Source organism: Monopterus albus, unplaced genomic scaffold, assembly GCF_001952655.1.
Source record: "Monopterus albus unplaced genomic scaffold, M_albus_1.0 scaffold8.1, whole genome shotgun sequence".
Taxonomy (NCBI): Eukaryota; Metazoa; Chordata; class Actinopteri; order Synbranchiformes; family Synbranchidae; genus Monopterus; species Monopterus albus.
In genome coordinates, this window is record NW_018127888.1 from 1,581,120 (window position 1) to 1,606,788 (window position 25,669).

The window sequence follows — 25,669 nt, forward strand, 5'->3', positions numbered from 1 at the left end:
TCAATGATCTTTTAAATGAAGCACATTAGAATCTTGAGGCAAGAAAACATAAAATAACCCTGTTCTGAAACTATAACTACTGTTAGCTTTAAAGTGAACATCGTCAGCTGTAGATCATAGTCTCTATTTTAGTGATCTCTTTGTGCTGAGCCGTCCTCTGCATACTTTTAACTGATTTTGTGTAAAACTGCACTTGTTGAAAGAGACCTCATACAGTCAGGTCCCTAAGTATTTGGACAAGGACACAGTGTTTGTAATTTTGCATCTGTAAAAATAATTGACTTACACTTCGTCGATCTACCTGAGAAGAAAAAGCAAAAAATGTAATTAGTTTGAGTCAAATCTCAAATGATTCCAACTCTATAGGCCACATGTCACAAAGCAGCAAATACACATTTATTGTGCAACTTTAGTATAGACAAAATTCATGTTAAGCTTTCATAAGCACTGTTTGGTAGCCTGGTCCACGATTCACAAGCACAGTTTTTCACCACACAGATATAGTTAATTCTGATATTGTTTTCACCCCTGGCTCTGTGCTGTTCTGTTATATTTTCATTATTCTCTATCTGTAGTTTGTGAAATAAAATTTATAAAAAAGCAGATTATGCGTTCACTAAAGGTGCATTTAAATAAACAGTTTTCTTTCTTGTGTTTGATTGGATAAAACTTATGTGCAGAGGCTTCAACAAATTATGAAAATAGATTTTCCGGGGGCCAGATTGTAGGTTTGTTCTAAATAAAATCAGCCAGGCCTGTATAAATATTACCTTAGTAGTTTGGCTGATGATAGTTTCTCGTGATGTTCTATTTAAATGCACTAGAGGGCGGTATAAGCACATAGTCATGTTTCTACTCCTCTCAAATGTTTGAGCTTAAGCTCGTCGTCTGTTATAGGGCACCAACTAATTATGCTGACAAAACGAAGTAATTACTCAGCAAAGTAGCTTAATTAATTTTCTGTCAATCCGTCCTCCCAACTCCTCACATACAGCCTTTCATTGGGTAAAGTACAGGGATGATGCCAAAAGAAGTTACCTTTGTGACAGTAACTTTATTCGGTTTCAGAACTATAGGTGTATGTCCCTGTCACATACCTCAGTCCATTCTTTTCGTTTCGTGTGCAATACATAGATTTCTGTGTGTGCGCCGCAGTGCACCAGCTACGACGTGCACAACGTGCATATGCGCGCACCGTGGTGTATGAACCTTGACCCATTCGCGCCTGGCCTGGTATTTTGCTTTGACATTAGAACAACAAATAATTTTACGTTATTATCAATCCAAATTAATCCACTGCCAAATATAGGAGCTTGTTGTGATTTTAGTGGGGCACAGCAGATCATACTGGGGGGATGTGCTCCAGTAAAAGGGGCCTAACGACGCCTGTGTCCTATACAAACACCAGAGCCCCGACTTGAGTAAATCTGCCAGTTGGCGCAGGATGACATAGGTGGAGGTTCACGCTGTGATGCCGTGTTTCTCCACAGGGAGGCGCTAGAGGAACAGAAATATTGAAGCTGCACCATAGTAAATCTTAAACGAGACCACCTACTGGTAACTGTCCTAGTCAGTCCCAGCAGAGAATCTTACTATAAATCTGTCTTGTTGGAAGTCATAAATTTGCATCTTCTTGCCAGTAAGTTATTCATGTTTTAAGACATTCGACCAACATCTTAGTACATGAACCACATGTAAAGCCAGTGGACTGTCACAATCAGAAGAGCTTTACAGGATTACATAAGCATTTATGACAACGTAATCAGGGCTCTATATTGTAACATCATAATAAATCCATCATTTAATAAGGAAGATATAAATATTACAGGATTTACTCATTTTATGAGACATCTGTCATTTCCACTGCACATGATGCCAAACAGTGAGCGAGCCAGCGAAGCTTGTGACTAAGCACTACAATGAAGAGAATGGCTTCATTTTTGAGCCTTGACATTTCAGTCTCCCTTCAGCTTATTAGGTATAACACAGCATACGGGGAATAATAAATAGACACATCAGTGCTCTCTGGCTCCCAGCACTGATAAGGGACAGCTGCTGGCGAGGGGTGGTAGAAGCTGACACTGTGTGTGCTTGTGTGTGTTTGAATGTGTGTGAATAAGGCCTGCAGTTCTGGGCAAAGCTGGAGGTCACACCTATGTTGTACGCCGACCCTTAACCACACAAACATTAACCAACCACCTGTAAGACTGATAAACATGAAGATTGTAATCTTTAAATCTAAATCTTTAGTGTTGTACCTAAACATTTTGGCCTACATTAGCTTGAATCTGACCTGATCTGGTAGGCCAATCACAGCACTTCTGTCCACATTGCTGAAGGGATTCATAATTTTGTAATGGGTCAATAATGGTGCCAAACGTTTGCCTTTCAGAAATGCCAGAAGCAAGCACAGGTGTTAGAAATCTATGTGTCTCTGCATATGGACAATCAACTGTGTTCATGTGTGTGTGCCCTTGCCTTGGCATTTAAGGTTGCCTCAGACCTTAAGGGTCAAAGTCAGTATTTACTGATGTGTTCATATTTCTCCACATATGCGCACAGCTCATGCAAACGCAGTATGGAAACTTGTCTTGGCCTGCTTGCTCATTACACATGTTAATATGGATCACTGCCTCACTTCTTTCAAGCGTTATACTTAACATTTACATTACTGCCATGCTGTTGGAACCAGCTGCGCACTAAACAATAAGCACGCTGCTGCACAAATCAATAGGAAACACGTGCAATTAATCAACATAATTACTTCTTCTTAGCTTCAAGGATTACAAGGTCACATTGCAACAGTACTAGCAGCATTAAACCAGTGTGTGCACAGTGTGAATGTGTGTGACATAAAAGCAGTGCTGACAGATTTCCAATAGATCACTTAAAATACCAGAAATATGAGCAGATCTCCGTCTGAAAGCATTGATATATCTAATATGGTGTGTGCGTATGTGTGTTTGTTTAGATCCTTTGTGTGATAAAGTAATGATAAGGATAAATATGTGTGTGCACAGAAGGAAGGCATTGTCTAGTGCTGATGACAATCTACACACCCCATTACACAAAAGCCTGCCTTTACACCACTAACAGACGTTGCCACTGCACAGACAGGCGCACACACTCATATGGACACACACTTATGGCACGATCAGCCTCATCCTTCCCTTCCATTGTTTAATTACTTACATACAGTGGGTACGGAAAGTGTTCAGACCCCCTTAAATTTTTCACTCTTTGTTATATTGCAGCCATATGCTAAAATCATTTAAGTTCATTTTTTTCCTCATTATGTACACACAGCACCCCATATTGACAGAAAAACACAGAATTTGACATTTTTGCAGATTTATTAAAAAAGAAAAACTGAAATATCACATGGTCATAAGTATTCAGACCCTTTGCTCAGTATTTAGTAGAAGCACCCTTTTGAGCTAATACAGCCATGAGTCTTTTTGGGAATGATGCAACAAGTTTTTCACACCTGCATTTGGGGATCCTCTGCCATTCCTCCTTGCAGATCCTCTCCAGTGCTGTCAGGTTGGATGGTAAACGTTGGTCGTCATGTTTAACATGTCATTTTGCTTCAGTGGCATTTTGGTCTGTTTCACCCAGATAGATGAGTCGGTGTGAAAATGTGGGAAAGATGGTCAAAAATGTGATTTAATGTGCTTCTCTTAAAAGCAGTTGTAGGTTTGGTGGTTGAATAAAAATGGGAAGGAGAAAGCTGTGTGACCACACAAAGCAGTTTTGAGTTTTGAGATTCAGTAAATTTGCCACTTCCCCTTTTTTTAACTGTCTTCTTTTTTATGTGGTGTCAAATCTGTGAAAAAGAAAACATTTGTTTGTACATGACCCGGTTGTACTTTTCCTCAGATGCCTGGTAATATCTAACATCTTCAGAATGAATCTAAATGGTAAATCATAATAATGTGGTTTATGATGACATATGAGTGCACTTTTCAAAGTACTCTACATCAGGATATTTCATTCTGACTGACAAGATGTACTTAACATGTACTTACCAAACAAACAAAAACACTATCTTTATAATAATGACCCTCATCAGTCAAATTAAATATTCTTCATATTTTATATTAGAAAACCAGACAGGAAAATGTTGTTTTTACTGCGCCAACCAAACCAGTGCTTTCAGATGAAGACTTTTAAAGTGTAGGTGAAAACTAAAAATCGACAGTATGAATCTTTCATCACAGGAACTCACAGGAATTGCACATTAAATAGTTTATTATTGAAAGAAAAGTGGATGAATAAATCAATTATAAAACAAACACAAGTGAGAATACATGGAGGACTGCAGACTTAATCTAAACGATATCCGGGACTCACCGCTCAGCAGGGAGGGATTTCATTCATGAAGTGCTGGAGGAAGAAATGGGAGGATGTCTGACCTTCGCTCCCATACTTATGTCTGTGACAGGAGGGTGTCCCTGTGTTGTTGTCAGGCCGGTCCGTCAAGCAGTTACCACACTGAAAAAGTCAAAAATTCTGTGTTTTTCTGTCAATATGGGGTGCTGTGTGTACATTAATGAGGAAAAAAATGAACTTAAATGATTTTAGCATATGGCTGCAATATAACAAAGAGTGAAAAATTTAAGGGGGTCTGAATACTTTCTATACCCACTGTATATACCCACTGATGCAAAGAGTTGTAAGCAGTAACTACTTACAGACGTGCACTAAACGCAATGACGAGACAAAGAGAAAGTACTAACTGTAAGTGAAACAACATAGCCCAGATCTTTGTCTGACTTCTAGTATTAGTTGTGATGTGTCACACTGCACAGAAATCACACACACAATCTTGTATGACTGAAATAGTTTGTTCTGAAGGATCAAAACACATACTTCAAATTTAAGATCTGGCTATTCTATTTGCAAAAATAGGCATTTTAAAGACAAATAAAGAACAGGGAATGCCCTGTAACAGACACACACACACACACACAGATACACACAAACACCCTTTCATCATATCTGCCTTGACATTCTATTAGGAAGATATTGTATTTTTAGCTACTATCTTTTTTTCCCCTGGCTCTGTAATTTATATGTATAGGAGGCAGATTGTGCATACTGCGGCATTTTTCAGAGGTTATAAATTAATCTTTTACTGTGTAGCCATGGCAACCAGGCATCTCCATCTTCTATGTAGGTGTAATCAACTTTACTATACAGTATGACGCATAGTACGCACGTAGGTGGAGACACTGTGGATGTACAGGGCTGAATTCAACAGTAAGATGTCATGTTTTTGTGTCAACTCAAAATAAAACTCAAATTTGCTAAGAGTTAATTATGTGTTTAGATGGTTCATCTAAAACTTAGATGTTGGACCATATCACATTCAAAGTACAATAAACTGCGGAGAAGAGTTCATTTTTGAACATGTAATATAGCTAAACACATTTACTGAAACACTGTTCATAAAATATTAGGAGCAAATACTATTATTTTATACTGAGCAGCACTAAAAAAATCAGCAGGATGTGTTTAACACAAAACTCACCCATCAAGAGCAAATAAATTAGCATCCTTTTGTCAACGCTTAAGTCAAACATCAAAGAAACTGTGTCAGCATGACGGAAGATTTATAAAATGGTTCCTAATGCACTGGTCACGGAGGCTACACAACATATCGTCTAATTTGGTTTCATTAACACTGAAATGGATTTAACTTTAATATAAGCAGCATGATGTTGAACCAATGACGCACCAACCATCACTAGAAAACAACTGTCTGTACAGTTTTATGGCACTTACAGAGCTCTACTGATTCTACGAGACTCTACTGATTCCCTCTTTGACTTCTCAGCAACACATACTCAGACTTTGTCCTCAACTCAGAAGACAATGATTGGGTGAGAATTATCGCTACACAGCTCAAGAGCTAAGTGTGTGTGTGTGTGTGTGTGCATTTGCCCGTTTCTCATGGCCCTTAAGAAGAAAAGAGGCCTTGTCTTGTTCCATTAGTGACCTGAGCTATAGCAGCAGCACTGTTCACACTAGCTGACAGGAGAACGGCACTGGTTAGACAGCACTACATAAAGGAACAGGGAGGCAGAGGAGACCACTGAGACAGAGAAGGTACAGGCACAAAAGACACAAATAAGGTGGCTGTTTGTCTTTCCTCACAGCCATTTCTTTGATTTTATTATTATTTTTTTCTTTGAATATAAACATGTCATATGGCCAGGATATACTGTAGCAAATACCACAGCACAAGAACAAGTCTAAGAAATTCTGAGAAAATACACTTTTTTAGTTTTTTTGCTAAGGTCAGACGAGAAGAGCAATACCATGCTAATATCTGTCTGTTTAATACTATGTGCAATATTTGAAATCCACCATCTTATCTATTATCTTATTTTTGCATTCATGTTTTTTTATACTATGTTATTCTTACGTAACTTTATTTTTAGACTAGGTGTTCCTTGTCTGACTTTTAACGCTTTACTTGACTCCAAGAGAGCCCTGCACCAGAATTCCTATATGCCTAGACTGCCTGTTTTTTTTTTGTTTGTTTGTTTGTTTTGCATAAATGGCAAATAAAAATCTTGAACCTTGAATCTTAATAAGCAGGACCAGGAGTCAAGGGAAACAAGGGCAGAGGTAACTTGGCTCAGTCAACCTCACATATAACCTGATACAATACTTTAGAGCTTAGATTAAACAAAGATATAACAGGTAAATGAGCAGTTTTTAGAGGTGCAGTTAGGCTGATGTTTTGGCATCAATCTTCTCATCTAACTCTCAGGAAGAAAATGAGCAAATCTTCTAAAATATTCCAGTCTTTTAGAACCATTTAGCTGTGGAAGATGTTTAACCTGAGCCCCCATTGTCAGACATGCACCTTAATATTTTTTTAAGTTTTTGCAGTCCTTTATATTTTGCAGAAAACATCATGGAACCATTAGTTGGAAGAATAGAGACATTCAAAGTAAGAAGAGTCAAATGGTTAAGAACAAATAACAGAAAGCAGAAAGGAGGAAGGCAAAAGAAAAGAGAGAGACAGAAACAAAGAAAAGCTCATAAAGTGAATATAGGCAGCAGAAGAAGGGGAAAAAGGACAGAAACATGTGTAATATTATATTACTTTATTTATCTTTTGTACAATGTAATTACAATACAAATATGTAGGTTTAAATACAAAAATTCTGTAAATAAAGATTAAAAATAAACTCCACTGGCTTGCTTTGTTACCATCACTAAACTATGGTTTTACAATCAAGTTGATGAGGTCATTTAGTTTGCTTCAATGCAGAACACAATTAACCTACATATATATTTTGGAGGGCGTGCAAACAAGAGTCGAGGGCTAAAATATATTTTTAGTTAAATAAAAGCATCAATTTAATGAATCCGTCGTGTCTTGTAGAAAGAGCTGTTTGGTTTTGTTTGGTGGGGAAGAGATTTTGATTCACTGGAAAAAAAAAGACAAATCACTGGGAGGAACCAAGAAAGTATAATTAAGGCTGGTGGCACAAAAAAATGTAGGTTCTCTGAAATAGCAGTCTATCAGAGGGAACTGCTGCCACAGGAAGAAATCTGGTAAGTTAATTAAACTGTGAGGAGTGAAAGGGCAGGAAACCTAATCAGTGGCAGCCCACATCCATACAGTTCAGTTTCCAAGGAGCATATCAGGAGGAGGATCTCTGGTCATATGACAGTTGAAGTAACATACAGAAGGAGCCTGTGGAGAGAACATTTCTGCTTTATTATCCATTTTTAAATAGACCCAAACTTTAATGGCTCCTGCCAGAAACGTCAAGTTAAAATGCAGTAAGTGGTACTGGAGTTGTAACTATATAGAGAGTTGCAAAATCTTGCTTATGAGACTGCAATTATACAATAAGCAGCATTTTTTTAAAAATATGAACAAAAGTGTTGTTTGTGAGGTTTTAAGAACCGAGGTAAGTGATTTGTTTGTGGGCTGTGGGATGATTATGCCTTTGCTTTCTATATTTTCACACAATCTGTCTCTCACTTTAATCTCCCTTTCATTACACTACATCTAACTTTTCTCCCATCAGACTTCCTTCATCTCACTTTTTAAAGGTATAACTCAATTCTCTCCTCCAGTATCTCACGTACAGGTGCTCCTTCCTACTTTTCTCTATTGATCTATCAAGCAAATGTCCTTTTATACTTCAGAAATAAATTCTTTATTTCTCTCAAATATTTTATTTTCCATCTCCTCCTCCTCCTTTCAGCCCAAACCATCAATGCAAACATCTGGAACTAGTGCAGTACTACTATAAAAGATAGAGGTGAATGCACAATCGTACTGTATACGATGAAACTATACCCTGTGTTTGAACACATTAAAAGATTTATTAATGTAGTGCATCATAATTCCAACCAGTTGCACAGTGTTGTAGTGTATATAGTGTTTTTATTTCCACTGAGTGCTTCAAGTTCCTTGGGTCTATCTGGAGAAAATGGAGACCAAAGGACTATACTGTCCACAATGTCTGTTTGCTGGGTATCCTGAAGTAGTTTCTCATGTCCCATGCCCATGACGGCAGCAACAGAAGAGGGCAACAGAGCCAAGGTGAAGCCATATTAACTCAACTGGCCTCAGCAGCACTGGAGCATATATATGTGAGGGCTAATGTAAGAGACATGCTGCTATATACACGTAGCGTTTCACATGTCGCATTACACGCAGCTGTACTGTCAGCCCTAGCTATTTGGTACCGGTTGCACGACTGCATTTCCCACTGTGCTTTATACATCTACTACTGCTGCCCAATCACACTTGTTACCAGTCTGCTACCTGCTGTTTGTCTCCTGTTTATGGTTCAAAACAATAAATATAAGGAATAAAAAATAACAAACTTATGAAATACTGCTTTAAATTTTTGATTTTTAAGTATAGATATACAGTACATTGTTAAAATAAAAAATAAAATACAATAAATAAAATAATTTTGGCCATAAATCTCTACTATTGGTCAGTAAGCCCTTTTGGGTTGGTAGGATGGGGTCTTACATCAGTGCCTAGTCCTTTCAGGTATACATACTTCTGCTGTGCTTGGTAAAATTCAGCATCGATCTGGTCATCAGTCAACAAATTGATTCTCCACTAGAAATAAAACCGCTGTAAAGATCTCATAGGATTGGAATGCCTCTGAGTGGACTCCCCTTTTAAAGAAAGAAACCACAAAACTGTCTCCCCCCAGTGTTCACAAAGGGGCACAAAGAGTACATCCAGGGACTTGCAGCAGGTGATCTAAAATCAGAATGGAGAAGTGAAAGCGAGGAATAGAGGCAATAGCGGGTGAAGTGTATAGATTCAGTCCATCAAATCTAGCGCACTCTGAACCTGATCCTCCGATGGTAGCCCAGCAATCTGCCAGCTTCCTCCCAGCCTCTCATTGGACTGCAAAGAAAGCAATGTAGGTCATTACACTATTGACCCCTATGAGAGTTTTGAGCAAGTTTCTAGGCTGCCACAGGTTGGATGCTAATTTTAAGGACCTGCATCCTATTTTTACCAGCAATGCTGGAATTAGAACCTGGCTTCCCCAGGCTTTAACTCCAGAGCTAGCGCTACAGCTTTGGGAGGATGAGTCTGGCTTACAGCTCAATCTCAAAAGTCTTTTGCAAATTGCTGGAGAATGGGTTGGCTGATGCAGCTGGTACCTTATTCCCAGGCTGCTGAGGCACTGGCTTGGACTCCAGTGCCGCCCACTTGGCCTCAAAACGATCATCATCTTGGGAAGTGCTGGCCACTGGAGCTGCCAGCTGACTACCCTCTGGTGGCCAGTTGCTACTGCTGCCCCCATTCCCGCCACTGTTGGAGGTCCCATTTGGGAGGGCCATTGTGGCGCTGCTGTGCCCTGGGAGACCATTAATGGCTGTTGATAATGGTGGAGTGGAAGAGAATGGCGGTGTAGAAAACCCTCCAGTGTGCCCAGCTGCACCAGATGCTCCTGGATAACTTTGGTGCTGCCCAACTGCTCCAAGTGCACCCACTTTGGATCCTCCTCCAGCTGATCCCATAGCACTGCCTGTGCCTGACGAGCCTGTGGCAGTGCAGAAGACATTGGCCACCATTTGTGATGGTGTGATGCCCACCACAGGCACGCTGGCATTGGGGTATGTCATACTGCTGGCCAAACCTGGCATATAGGTCTGCATGGGCACAAAAGCAGGTTGGACAGGCTGGCTGGCAAACATTCCAGCAGGGGCTGGAGTGGTATCGAAGGCCAAGGGGAAGGGCTGCACGGAGCTTGGAAGGGAGCCTGGGGGCCCAGGAAGAGATGGATGAATCATGGGGGCCCCAGACATGCTTGGACCGGACATCGTTGGGATAGACATGGAAGGTAGAGACATCGGGGGGCCTGACACTGGAGGGCCTGGTATTAGAGGAACTGATGACATTGGCATGGGTGGAAGGGGCATTGGAGCCTGACCTGAGAGAGCAGAAGGTCCCGAGATGAGGGGTTTGGCCATGGTGCCAAGAGACATGGAGACAGTGGACACCTGGGCAGCTGATATGGCTGCCTGACTGCACATCTGATGACCCGACATGGAGGGTGGTCCAGGGATGGTGGGGATGGTGGGACCTGGGGGAGGGGACTGTTGGGCCTTGACAGCCTTGGAGACCTCCTCCAGCCACCTCTCGGCCTCAGAGGGTGTGCGCTTGTGTCCACTCTGCATCTGCAGCGCCACAGAAACTGGGGGAGGAGAGTGGAGTGGAGCTTCTGGCTGCACCCAGGAAGAAGTGGCTAGAGTGACAATGAAGTAAAACATTTAGAAAGTGCAATAATTCCTTCACCACTGATTTGAAAAAATTCAATATTATTATTAGTCTGATGCAGTCTTTCTTACCCTGCATTGGTGTAGGTGGTGGAGGCAGGACAGTGGGCACAGTGCAGGTTGGAGGGCCATTTGCAGACATTGAAGGGTTGGAGAAGAACTCATCTGACGGTTTGGTAAAGGAGGTGTTGATCTGGCTACACAGTGCATTAATACTACTGTCTCCCTCATCTGGCAACCCTATATCCATATCTGGTACCGGCAAGAAAGGGAAGCACAGAGGGAGGAGAGGTAAAGAGTAAAAAACAGTGGAGAAAAGGAAATGAATGAAAAGAAGAGATGGAACGGGAGAGGAGAACGAGTAGGAGTAGGAGGACAAACAAATAGTGAGAGAGAGAGAGATAGAGAAATATTAATTTGTGTAACAGACCCAGTTGGCATCAAAAAGCATACAAATTAGAGAGGATGAATACTTTGATGCTGGCCGCTACTGACCTTAAAACCTCAAAAATAAAAGATTCTCAAGACAGACCTGGTACATGGACAGGTTCATACTTAATCACAAGGATGTTTACAGGTCAAACAGAACTGTGTGAAGGCCCATGAACTACCCTTCTCCATGTAGTATCATACTCTATGCACATTTTAACCAGTTATGTCATTGCCTTGTGTGTTTTGAGCATTGGGATGACACAGACAGATGTGAATTTCCATGTTTTTAAATTGTAACTGATCCGACCATAGAGGGAATAGGCAGTGCAACATTCCAGTCGGGCTTTGGTTGGGACTATACTGTAGCTTTAAATCTCCCTGCACAGACTGCAGATATAAATAGATATACCACCTAATTCTGTGTTCCTTTTCCCCTGCTCCCTCCCTTCACAACCCCAACCTAGGAGATTTTTGTTTCTTCTTTTTCTGGCTCCTTCTTTTCTCTAATCCCGCATCCTTCTTCTCAGATGGGCCCACTGTGGTTCAAATCCCAAACCCTACTGCTGTGCTATTCAAACCCACTCTTCTAATATATGTATATCCCTCTCATTTGTGTGTATTGTATAGCTAAAGGCCTTGAAATATATTGAAGGGTGGAGAGGGCACAGCAGGCATGTGTAAGGTCTCCCATTAAAGATGGCTCACTGCTTTGTTCTGAAAAGACAGACTCTGAAGAAGCACTCGAAGCCCTTCACATGTGCATCTATATGCTAGTGTGTATGGGTATGCTTCTCCCAGTGCACTGGCAGGTTTAAGGGCTGGTAGAAGGCTTGCCGAAGGCTGAGCAGTACAGCTGACTGACTGCACAAATCAATACATACATTGTTCAGAGAGTCACGAGGAAGCAAGGAGGCAGTGGAATTGGCTGCTACTGCTGAGTGTGTGCATCTGTATGTGAGAGAGAGCACTGTGCACATAGGATTCAAACTGCATCAAATCCACCACCAGAGGACATATACAGTACACTAAACAATAAGAGTTTGAAATGAAAGGAAAGAGTACAGGAAATCAGGATGGAGTGAGAGTCGGAGGTGGATGCTGGAGTTTAATATTCCAGTCAGAAGGTTCCCCATCCAACTCTCTCATCTCTCCTAAAGACTGTAATCAGCCTCACTACTGAGTGCTCTGATCCTGTGGCACCACATCGAGTGGGTGTGTCTACACTATGTGTGGGCTCCCGTGTATGTGTACACATCAACCTGTGAGGGGAAAGTCGGTTATTATCAATTGTCCTCAGTAAAAAGCTAAGAGCTCTAAGGGTTGCACAGGCCCAGCCACTGGCACTGGTGCTAATAACAATAATAACAGCACTTCAGATAACTGCTTTTTATCTTGGCTCACATTCAATGGAAGGCAAGCGTCAGTATTAAACTGAGGAATTACACCTTGTCTGCATGAGAACAGGCATATATATGCACTGAAGGTTTATTCTGTAATATGATTGCTCAGACAAAGGTCAGACACTGAAGCCAAATGAGAAATGTAATAATACTCTGCAAACAACCATGACACAAGCCATAGTCCTCATGTGTGGTTTTTGTTTGTGTGTGCAAACTGTTACTCAACTTCTTGGAAATACTACAAATGATTTGGGGATTCGAATTTGTGAAAAATCATTTTCCATTTGCAAGGAAGAGATCCAATCTGATTTCAGTGAGAAGACCTTTTGACAGTCACCTCTCGAAATAAGATAATATAGTTAGGTGATGCATCTGCAAGTTCATATCATCTATTACTGATATGATTCTGATTATATCTAGTAAATTTGTATCTGACCAGAGAAATTGTTTTAATGTGATGTGGGAAGATTAGATGCATTCTGGTAAACTGTCTATGAAACACGAATCCTGCCACTACAGCATAAGTAATTAATCTGTGTCTGCACAAAGATAGCTTCAATTGCTTGTTCACTTAAAATAAACTTAGAATGCAATTCAAGGAACACCCCTGCTCTACTACTAATAATTTAAGTACAGCCTGTAACCACAGAAGTTTTACATGACAACCAACTGATCCTAATTAACAAATGAGTTTTTCTCCAAAGAGGTCAAAGCATCAAACGTTTGGGACCCGCTTACCCTGATAAACAAATGTTACTACTGTAGGTTCAGAAGGTCCCTTTATCACATTTGTGACTCTAACTTCTCAACTCACCAGGGTTCTTGTCCTGGAAGTCAGTCTTGCGTTGCAACGTGGATGGCAAGTCGTTGAGGCGGAGCGACAGCTGCCTCTTGAATGGAGAGTTCTTCTGGCTAAGGGCTGGGAATCCCCGGAATGAGCCTTGACGCACCAGCTGCTCAATGGGCGCGTGGCGGCGAGGGATGGCGTGAGGCCCACCTGGTTCTGGACGCTCCATGGGGGAGGCTGCGCCCTCGGGTGGGGAAGCAGTGCCAGGTGAGAGGGTTGGAATGGCAGAAGGTTGGTCTGGAGGAGGAAGTGTGTTCATGCACTGAGTTTGCTTGGCAAGTTCTTGACATTTTTATAATTAAGTCACGTTTCCAATTTTATGAAAATGACATTTAACTCTGTGCACACACTAGTATCCTCTTACCTTTCTTCTTGTCCTGCAGTTTGTCATCCCTTTCGATGCTGCCGCCCTGCTGGCTGCAGGAAGAGTTTGCCCGGAAGGAGCCCTCACGAACAAATGAGGTGCGACTGGCATCAAAGGATGCCGTCACGCCGCACTCCTTCTCCCTGCGCTGCTTCCTCTCCAGACAGGCAGCAAAGGCACAGCCAACTGCATGGCTCAGTCTCTCTCCCTGGTGGAGCAAAACACAGCAATTAAAAAACTCAGATTAGCCGCACCGACACATAACCCGTACTGAAAATTGTTGGATTACTGAGAATTAGGGTGAGCACCCTTCAGCTGTCTTCAGTGAAAGCTGCATTTACTGTTTATCTTCTACAAGAATGTTTTAATGCAACAAATTGATTCTTTTTGTGAGGTTGGAAACAAGGGTTATCATTAACATCAAACCTCTCCTGCTGTCAAACATCAATGAGTTCATCCCACAATTAATTCTTACTTTCTCACCACCTCCCTAACCCCCTGCCTGCCTGTCTGACTTAACTCTACAAAGACAGCCAGCAGCCACTAGAGACAGACAGCGTTAGACAGATAACTCCACAGGCTTCCATCTAATCCCCTTTCCTAATCCTGCAGGTCTGTGCTGCGCTCACTTCCGTCCACACGAATAATCCAACGCATAGGTTAAACTGATTAAACCAGCATGGTGTTGATGCCACAGTGCACCATGACAGCACTGCTTGGTAAATTTCTACCCCTTCATCTCAAGGTCAGTCCAGATGAAATAGTGGCCTGGTCTTTGATTATTCTATTTAAAATTGGTCCTATTAATTACAAAAGGGCAATTACATTAATGAGAGCTAACATAATATATTTATATTGATATAAAACTGAATATTCCCACACATGCTCACATTTTAGACACTCAAACAGGCTAAAATTTCATATTTTCACATAATAAATTACTTAAGAAATGAACTGATTATTGTTCATTACTTTTTTGTTGATGAGTACAATGCTAAATGAGCAATCTACTAGTCATATGAGCATTAACCGGAGAGATTCATGTGACTATCGAGACTTTCCATGACAAAACTTTTTAGCTTTAAAAAGTGTTAATACAAGAGAGTGAAATTATCATATGGTACTTTGAACGACAGTAAAATTTCAGAACAATTGTAATTGAGAAAGTGACGGATGCAAAACCGACACTTCTTTGCACGGTTTGAAGCTCTATTAACAAAGACTGTGCCAAATTGCTCGTAGGATGTGGACAGTAAATCTCAGGAGCAAATTTCGATTTTTCAAAAAGACCAATGAACAAAATGTTAAATGAGAGATGTGTTACAGAAGCTAGTGCAAAGAAAGGCTGTCCCATGACATCATGACTTCAACTTTCAATAAAAAGAAAATGGAAGGATCATTTTCTACTCACTGAGTCTTTGAGAGCCATGAAGCAGTGACACATCCATCGTCTAGTGGTCCCATCTCGGCAGATGTAGGAGAAGGCCTTGTCATAGTTACGATCAGGAGCACAAAATGAAACCTTCTCTATGGTCTGGTCTACGATGAGGTCCTGAGAAAGGAACAGAAGAAAAGGGACAGAGAGGTGAGAGAGAATCCTGTTTAACAGCTCACACAGTACATCTACAGGTATTGTAGGTTACATCAAATCACATTTAACATTCTTCACATAGCCTCTGTAACAGCAGCTTTAACCAATGACAGACAGAAAATAGAGCTTCGGTTCTGAGCGCACCAGCTTGTAGACTGATCCAGTACATGACACACTGCATTCAACTTCAGTTAACCCTGTGAACCCCTTCTCATTGCAACCTATTTACACATCCACCAGTGTAATGACACTCAAGCCTCATTTAATCTCTGGGATGTTTCCACCGCTTGTCCTTCCTTCTACAAAAGGGTTATTCAGCCTGTCTCAGTGTCTATAGTCATTACAGAGGAAACTCAGAGGGGCCCTTCTCTTTCTTTGTGTACAATAAGGGGCCCTTGGCTCACCTCTTTGACTCACCAAAAACAGAAAGAGCAAGAAAACAAGAGCCAAACTGAAGAAGAGAGGGCAGAAAGAGGGTTCACGCACTCCTCCAAGCACTTTGTTCATTTCCTACAGTGTTGGTGAAAACAAAGTGAGGGAAGGATGAGGAGGGAGGGAAAGGACGGGAAAGAGAAGAAAGGAAGAAGGGATGTGGGGAGAAGGAGGTGGAAGGGTAACAGTCCATTCATTGTGGGCCAGTTAGTGAATGAAGCGGATGCTGGTACCAAGGTGAAAGGCTGAGCAGAGTTTATGTGTGTGTGTGTAAAGGTGACTCAGATCATGCCCCTACATCACTGAAAGGAGGACGACACCATCATGTTGCACAGGGTGTCTCATCTCTGCCCCGAGCACAAAAGAACCGCTGAACAGAAAAAAGACTTTACGCTTTCTTCCCTCTGATGCATCATGGAAGTCACGCAGAGCTGCATCTCTAATGCATGTGGACACAATAGCCCACATAGATATACTGTACATTCACAGACTGTGTGAAATGCATCTGGAAATGATGCTCACAAGAACAGTGAGAGTAAAGCTAAACAGAAAAGTGCTAATACACCAAAACTTTGTTTATTCTTGTCTATTAATGCTATAGGTGAATATAATTTACCTTAAAGAATAAAACTTTTGTTATTACATATTGCTGTACCATCAATAAATTCCCAAACAAATGTTTCTCAGTCCTACTGTACTCTGTCTGTAGATCCTGAGGTCATAATTCTTTAAAAACAAAGCACAAATATAAAATACTAAGGGAATAGTGTAGTTTCATTCTTACAAAATTTACTAAATTAGCTGAACACTGTAATTGTAAACTATTATTACTCAAATAAGGGTAGATAGTGATCTGTTTGAGATCATCTTTAGCTATTTATTAATATGTATTCATTGTCAATTAATAAATATTCGGCGGTGTAGTGAGTGTTTCTTGCAGCAGCCCAGTGTATGTGTGTTTATGTCAAACTACAGTGTGTGTTCCTTGTTAGAAACGAACATGTCATCCAGTGCAACAGTGTTTGATGTGTTTTTAATCATTTTTAGGCAACAAATGGCTACACAAACTTCTTAGTAGGATTAATTTACTGTTTGTTTTGATCTTTTCATGGCAGTTTGTTGTCGGTAAGAAAAATCCTGAATATTACTCCATCCATTAATCCATTAATATGTTTAAATGAGATATATCAAAAATAGAAAGTAGAGTGGTCATGTGTGTGGCTGCTAAGAGGCAGGTCCATTGGGCTCGCTCCCTCTCTTCTATTCTCTGCTGCTCTTTAGTCTGCTCTGCTTTCAATAGAGCCGCAGCTCAATGTACTCGCGCTGCAGGGGGCCAACCTAGCTGCCAGACAATACTCCTCAAGTGCATGTGTGTGTGTGTGTGTGCCTGTGTTTATTCAGTCTTCCCTCCCCCACTAAGCACCTTCAGTAAGCAACCATGAGTCACATATGTCAACTCTGAAACTGCACACATTTACACAGACTCAGACCCAAACGAGCCTGGGAGCATCATGGCAATGGATGCGTGGTGGGTCCTTCTGCTGTCAGCCTTAAGGTGGCGTCAACAAACTGGGACTCGTGTTGTGGGTCAGTGGAGGGAAAATGTTTGTGTGTTTTAACTGAACATGAAATATAAATGAAAAAAGATGCTACAAAGATGGAAGTGTGTTAGAGAGGTAACAGGACCAGAGCATCACAGGGCCTGAGGAGGCATTTTGTTTTCCTTTGACTAGCAAACTCACTGTTTTTAATTTTTATATTTCATGATTATAAGACACAAACATGTCCTCCTTGTACTTGTTGCCAAGTGAGCGATGAGGTAGACAGAGAGAGAAAGCAGACAGGACAAAACAGGGAGACAGAGGTGACACATACACATACCTTAGTTTTGTCATCCACCACCCTGAGTCCATCAGCTGAAACCCACAATACTGCCTTCACTGTCTTTTTCCCACTCTGAAAACATGAAACATAGAGTAAGCAAAAAAATTTTGCTAAAGAAGCATGTGACCAACTTGCAAAGCAAATGTACTTCAATTATTTGCCCATTTCACCAGATCTTCCTGTTCTTGCAGAGGTGAAATCAACAATCTGTTAACACAAAAAAAAACACTTTTGCTATTATGTAAAGTGATCATTACGTCTCCACAGTAGATGAGGTAGTGGTAGGTTAAGAGCGGAGTGGCAGGCAGAGGTACAGTGCACACTGTGGCAGCTGGCACTGAAAATCATTTCTCCAGAGGCGGGCACCAAGCAGAGCTAATAACACACTCGGCAGGTGCCAAGCTAAATATATGTGGGCTAAAAAAGCAACAACTCCATGTGAGTGCAAAAGTGTGTGCCTGTGTAAATGAGTCTGCATATGAGTGTGTGTGTGTGTATGTGTGTGTCGCAGGATCAAACAGCAAAGCAATGAGGAGCCTTCGTTTTTGCATAATCCCATTGACAAGAAGAGAGAGGGAGTGGGAACAGAGGTGAAGAAGCTGGAGACTGATAGAGATAATAGTGGAGAAGAAGAGGAAAAATAAATTAGGAGGTGGAGAGGAGAAGGACGTTTTCAGTGCGAGCAACTGGACAAAGAGGAGGGTGCTGCTGAAGGAAGATGCTGATAAAGATGGAAGATGTAAAAAAAACAAAGGTGGTCCAAAAGGGAAACTCAAAAGGGAAAAACAAATGATCCAGTTTTAACAGCTTTTCTCTCTGAGATTCTTATTGTGGAGTCAGGTTTAGAATGATTTTACATTGAAAACAGAAAATCTGCTGCTCTGTTTCATTCCAGTTACATCAATAAATGCAGGGGCTGTGAAAAAAGTGACACACTCCTGCCGAGTGTGCGTGGCTGTCTGGCACTGACCAGCCTGTGCCATTCACACGTGCCTGAATACAGTGTGATTAAATGTGTGTTTATGTTCTCCCACATCTCGTTTTCTGTTCATTTTGGAGTACTAGGCTCATACAGAAGAAGAGAATAAAGAGCACAGATGCAGATATGGACTAAAACCCACCAGGGAATCTAGTGTGTGAGATGAAAGGGGTAATGAAGAGAACGTAACAAGATGGGAGAGGTAACTGCAGTGAGTATTGAATGTGTGTGTGTGTGTATATTCCTTTGGTCAATACTTCAGCGCATGAGCTTTGCACAACTGCGTCTGTAATGACCTACAGTGAAGTTTGTGGATCCTTGGGGTGAGTTTTGGTAACTGCCTCTACATATCAAAATGAGCCTTCAGTACTGCAAGGACAGGAGATGTGTGAGTGTGTGGGGGATACTTACAACTTTCAGCTTCTTCACTGCCTCCTCGCATACATGCATCCCCCTGGACTCCTCCACCTCGACCAACCCCAGGTACTGCAGAGAAAGGAGGGCAAACATGTTGATTGTTATCCAAGTTAGTTTTTTTTTTATTTCATCATTTCATGGTTTAGCAATATTGTTCATCTAATTTTCAAGTGAATAAAACAGACAAAGCTGAACTTAAAACTATGTCAAAACAGAAGAAAGCAACAAAGTGACATAAAAGCAGCCAAAGTCTCATCAGTATTTTTAGAAGTGCTACAAAACTGACTGGCAATAAGCACCCATACTGGATTTACAGGGGCACATTGCTGCTGATAGGACAAGAGAAAAAGAGTAGAGCATGGAGTAGTTTATAGCTTCACATCCCCTATTGTTGTCCCTCCAGTGTTCTGTTCCGTGGTGTACAGAGAGCCCACAGGGACACAATTAAAGCTCCTGCAGCTCTGCTGGAGTCAGAAGCCAAGTGATGAGGAAACAGGAAGACAAGCGTTCAGAGATGAAGGCGAGATTTAACCCTGGATTAATAACCATGTCAAGTGTAGCTGTTATGTAAATGAGAAAAATGAAATTGCTTGCACTGAACTTGCAGGGCACAAAAAGCAATGCCGGCGTTAGATGCACACACATGCATGGAGAAGAAAACAAAGGAGAATTCATGACTAATGGCCCAAATCACAAAGTAACTGGTGCAAAATGGTCGATAACCAAAGAAGGATGCCATGCTTTCAGGTCAGAGTGTATGATTAGCTGATGACTGACATGGCTGCACCCACACGGAATTTAAATTGGGGTTGCTCATAATACAGATAACGTATTCAGAGGGCTTGCTATTTGTATATTTTTCTTCTGGTTGATATAATATTAGCAGGACAATGAGCAGAGGGTAGAAAGCAACTTGGCATTGCGGTATGTCTTCTGGTATCCATGTCACCATGACGACCAGTGTGGCTGAACAGAGATAACATGGAGTCATTGCAAGCAAACAGGGGGCTTGGGCTGTGCTGTTGCCACTGAGTGTATTTAACCGTACCAGTGGGTTTTAGTCAACAGGATGGATGCCTATTTTAGGATAGGTCAAGGTAGGAAAATGGTGGGGCCCTGAAGATTTATGATGGCACAGCCTGATACCGCACTGTGGGGCCAAATGATGGGTCGAGCATCATTTAACTTGAATATGAAGCTTCCATAGGAATGCTCATGTTAGTGTATTGGTAACGATGAACTATTAGCATGATGCAATCTGGTCAAAGCCCTGGACTTTTATTTATTTTTTTTTAGGTGGTAAATGGTTTTGCACAAAAACTGGCAAGGAAGAAATGCTAGATTTAGGTAGAGTAAGACAGATCATGATGTTTCTGGGCATTTGTGACTGCTTATTGAATACTGAAGATGTTTATAAGGCTTTGTGATCAGTGTTTTATTAGTTAACTACTGTGATTATTGGCACAGGGGGGCAGTAATGTAATAAAACCAGTATCAAGAGTCTCCTTTCCTGATCCTGTATCCTGTATTTTAATCACCATCCTGATTTAAGTTTTGCCCGTTTACACCATAGTTGCTGAATATGAGGTTTTGTACCACGGTAGACATCTTGAATATATTTTGTGCTTGGTATATTTTGATGATAAATAGCAGGATTTTCTTATGAATTTCCAGAATAACAGAAATGTTATTTCTACGAAGGGGTGCTTTTAACCCACGTTGCCCCATTGGTGGTTTGGGATGGACACAGATCATTTCTTACCATCTACAAAAGCTAACTGTCTCTCAATGTGTTTGCTTTTCTAAAACGCAACTTTTCATTCACTATTGAGTAGAGTCACTGTTTTTGTTTCCTCTGGTACCGTTCAGCAGCTCTTAAACAGGCTTCAACTTTCCATTAGTCATGAAAACACTTGGACTGAAAACATGAGGGCAGAGGAGTGAGAAAAAAGATGAAAAAGGGAACAAAGAAGAAGAAACAAGACAATAAAGAGACTGAGAGGGTTTGTAATGTTGCCATTTTTTGAGCTTTTGAGCTCCACTCCACTGCCCATCTCATCACTAACTCTGTGGAGCACTACCATCAGGACCATTTTCCATTTGCCTGCTTCAGAAACTGGTCCTGCCTTTTCTTAAGTTCATGTCCTCTGTTTGCTGGTTTTCTCTCACAGTTCACATTTTTCCCTTTCTCAGGGTTTCTGCATTCTGTCTGCAGTCTTTCTTTGTCTTCACCTTTCTGATCCAGTTCTATATCACTCTCTTTCATTTCATATCTCACATTGTCTCTCTGTTCCCCCTGCGTGCAATCATCCTTCACCCTGTCACTGCCTGTGGTCTCCGTAATCTATAACCCCCCTCTCCCTGCCATTCCTCCCTCCCTGTTCTCCATTTCTTACTGTCATTGTTACACCAGCTCTAAAGGACAGGCGGGCAGTGGATGCTTGAACTGGAGCTGGTTATCAGTAAATGAGACCATTAATAATGCCAGCTAATAAAACCAGCTAGCACGGCTTAGCAATAAAAATCTGCCTGGCAACCTCACAGCGACTCCAGGAAGTTAATGTGTCCAGCATATAACATCCAATGAAACCCTGTAAAATGTTTTTATGTCAAACTATTCCTTTAAAAATACACATTACTATTGACATTATACAACCAATTCTTATCCTTTATCATTTAAAAGACAAATCTGTCCAAATACCATACAATAAAAACATTTTTATTAAATCATATGCATGTCACTTATAATTATGTGGGGTTATTATTTAGTTAAACTGTATAAAAGACCTACATTTAAAGTTGGAAACAGCATCACAGAGGACTATGGCTCTGCTCCTTTTCTGTGATGTTCAAGGATAAAGTGCTGAATAAATGAGAATCTGGTGCGCCTATTGTGCAGCGTCCTTATCCAGGAGTTGACATGAGGTATGATGAATGTACTGTGGTCCGGGCCACAGCACACAAAACGTTTGCCCTTTTGTATGGCCCACTGATTTATTTAGTTGAGGTTTGTGCTAATATACAGTACACAAAGCAAAGCTGAACTCCTGAAGCAAACGGAAAGGTTACCCTTGTCACTGTACCATATAGTCATAAATATCTGACATTATGTTAAGATATGATCAAGATTCTTTTAATTAGGGCCTTACACTCAGCACATTTTTCCATTCTGATGTTAGGGTCACAGATGGATGTTCACTCATACACCTTTTAATTAACAAAATCTAGTGATGTTATTGAGACTTAGGCTAACTGAACCTTTGGTTAAAACTAAAAATAAATGATTTTTTTTTTTTATTGGACTGGCCTCGGATCACAGGAGTGATCATATGAACAATATCTACTATAGATACTTACCCGAACAGGGAAGTTACATTTGCCCTTGCGTACAGCCTCCTCGTCCGCCTGCCACTGATGCGGTCTGCTGGCCTCTGGCACATAAGTGGGCTTCTTCCTCCTCAGGCTCTGACGAAGCTTGTTCATCTCTGGGGTCACGTGCTCCCTGTTGCTGTGAACACAGAAAGAGACATTGGTTTGGTTATACAGCACAACTTTAAAGATCACAGGTTAGTTCTGCAACTCATTCAACAGATTTTAAAAAACAATGAAAAAATGGCAGTGTCATTACAACCATCCGACTTCCTTTATCGGACTTGACAGCTTTGTACAGAATCTGTAGTTGTGCATTTCATACAGAATAACGAGTGAAGTGGGATGGATTTCATTGATTATCTCAAGCTCATTATGCAGTAATCACCCCTAATAAGGCAGTTAGCACATTAGGGTCATAAACACCTCCCGCCATGATGTTCCATTGACTCACCATTCACACAGGCTGTACAAATCACACAGGTGGAATGTTAATGCTAATGAACACAAAGCACCTCTCCAAGCTTTCATGTCTTCAAGAAACCTCAAGAATGCTGAGTGAATACTGATCAGCGCGCGTGTGCACACACAGACACACACATATGCATGCACTCTGACTCTTCTGTGAACACATACAGTCGTCCCTCTGCTGCTTAATTAGACCATTCAGCCCGCTGGCCTGTTCAGTGATGCTAATTTCCCAGCATAATGAAACATGACGCCATCAAAACATGACCTGCTTAAAAATGATAATTACTGTTTTCATTCCTCCACAGTCACATCCCCCTCAGCAATAAACACAGACCTCCTCGTGTGCGTCCTCTGGCTTTATCAAGACTGAATTAACTGAACCACCAGCTCCTCTGTTTCGAATCTGACTTCAGTGTTCATCTTTCTCAGTCTCTGTACAAAACATCTTGATACGTTTATTACATTTAAAGTGTTCTGATATCACCCTGATCTCATAAGAGAAGGCACCCGCAACCTTTAGTTCCTCAATTCACATTATTAAATCCAGCCAGTACACACACACACAGGAGCTGAGAGCTTGTGGAACATTCTTGAGGAGCAAACTGTTATGAAATAAAATAAAGATTATTTATTGTTGTCCCTCACTGGTTTTATTCTTCCATATGTCACAAACTGAGTAAAGAGTAAAGTGGTATCAATTTCTTACCGCCTGGTTGCTCCATAAATCAGCATCCTGGGCTCTACCGAGTGTGAAAAAACGTATATATGTTCCACTGAAGTACTGAAGAGACACAATCTTCTCTCTGCTCTTCTGCTAACAGGTCAGGGTTTACATGCAAATATATATATAAACACATACTCATCACTTCTCATAATCACTGCTGTGCTACTGGTAATGGCTGCCAAAAGCTGGTGTGCCGGAAGCGTGTGCAATTGGACATTCGCTTGTGTCTTACATACACACACAGACGTGTGTGTAATGCTGAGCATTCAAATGCAACCGCTCTCAAGTGGCTTTACTCATTCCTGGCATGTGGGGCATGCATCTTCGTCCAAGAGCAGACACACACACAAGCCTTCTGCAGCTAGACTTGCACACATGTTGAGGCTTGCGCCAGTAATTTCTGGGCAAAGCGCCAGATGACTGGCACCTGGCTGGCACCAGCACTGCTGCAGCTGGTGTGAACGTGTATGTGCATGAAAGGGGTGAAAGCAAACTGGTGCGCAATACCCAAAAAGGGAGACAGAGGGTAATTATGGGGGCTGAGTGGGCGAAAGGAAGCGCTGGTTAGAGAATCCAGGTTGCACTGTAACTGCCCTCATATGGTTTCTGGACAGCAGGAGAAGAGACAGAGTAGGAGGAGGAAAGAGCCAAACCACAGGGGAAAAGACCCAGAAATGAAATGAAATGTAATTGCCAAGATATACATCTTTACACTTTGGAAATGTTCTGTGTTTGTGCTATTCTCCTTCCATAATTACAACCATATATTAAACTTAAACAGTTGTGCTAATAAGGCTTGAGCATCATATTTACTAAACAGACATGTGTGCTATCAATTTTTTATATCTAACTCTGCCAGAAAGCAAATAAGTGTAAATCCCAAAATGTCAAACTAAGGAAGGAATACAAAATGAATCTGTAAGACATATAATGATAATGCACATATATGCAGATGCTTACTCCAAAATATGTGTAAAATGTCAATGTGGAGGACACCTGGGTGGAAAGTTTGGACTTCTTGAGCTCACCAAAATGTCTCTACGAATTGATGCACAAAATTCCACATGTATTGTGGCAACAGGACATAAAAACATGACATGACTGTGGTTCGGTGGGTAGAGCAGTCGTTTCCCAAACGGTAGAGGCACCAAATCTCGGTGCCTGCAGTCCACATGTCAAAGTGTCCTTGGGGATGACACACTGAACCCCCAAGTTGCCCCCAATGGTTAGAGCCATTGGTATGAGTTGGCGCCATAGATGGCTGCCTTGATTCTGTGCTGGAAACAAGTTCCTTTTGTGTCACATACTTGGCCAAATAAAGGTGATTATTATTATCCTAAGCCAGACTGCAGTGAAAACTGTTGCTGAGCAGCACAGGGTGGAATGAACAGAAATCTAGTAATAAATGCTTTTTAATGGAGTGTGTAGAGACACATTAGGGTGGAGACGTTACCCAGCGTACAACATGCAAAGGTCTTGCTTAGCTGTGACCTCACCCTGTACAACAAGAACCATATGCAGACAGAGGGGGCTGGCTGGATGATGAGGATGCAAACCATCAAAATAAATCTATAAATCAAGAGCACAAAAGAAGTCCCACTCTTGTCATAAACCCACACAAACTCATAAGCAAATTGGAGCAGACTACACAAACAGGAGGCCTGGTGCCAGAAAACACATAGTTGTTCCTTGTCCAGTGTTAGAAGCCATCTGGAATGTTTTGTTGCAGAGGAGATGGCAAGAGAGACGTGTTACACTCGTATGATAATACGCTATTGTAAAGCTTGTTCACCCGAGTTGATCTCTAATCATTGCTGTTTCCTACCCCAATGCTTCCAATTCCTCTTTTTCACTGGTATTCATAGTCCACATCTCCACTCAGCTCTCTCTGCTCTTGCCTAAAAGATGCAATGACAGATGTACAAATGGGCCCGAGGCTAAATCTCTGCAGCTCTGATGATGTGAATT

The 25,669-nt window shown here is 41.3% G+C and overlaps 1 protein-coding gene across 4 annotated transcripts in view; it reads right to left on the bottom strand.

Moving 5' to 3' along the window:
* Positions 1-7,179: 7,179 nt before the first annotated feature.
* The window catches only part of numbl (NUMB like endocytic adaptor protein), a 49,507-nt gene continuing 31,017 nt past the window's right edge, over positions 7,180-25,669 (bottom strand). For all 4 annotated transcript variants that reach the window (XM_020587290.1, XM_020587281.1, XM_020587300.1 and 1 more), the window contains 8 exons: positions 22,495-22,645; positions 19,132-19,206; positions 17,739-17,813; positions 15,246-15,386; positions 13,835-14,042; positions 13,438-13,707; positions 10,864-11,043; positions 7,180-10,760 (listed from right to left, as the gene is read on the bottom strand). In XM_020587290.1, the coding sequence (XP_020442946.1) occupies positions 9,607-10,760; positions 10,864-11,043; positions 13,438-13,707; positions 13,835-14,042; positions 15,246-15,386; positions 17,739-17,813; positions 19,132-19,206; positions 22,495-22,620 (2,229 nt within the window). In that variant the 5' untranslated portion in view covers positions 22,621-22,645 and the 3' untranslated portion in view covers positions 7,180-9,606. The remainder of the gene's footprint in view (positions 10,761-10,863; positions 11,044-13,437; positions 13,708-13,834; positions 14,043-15,245; positions 15,387-17,738; positions 17,814-19,131; positions 19,207-22,494; positions 22,646-25,669) is intronic.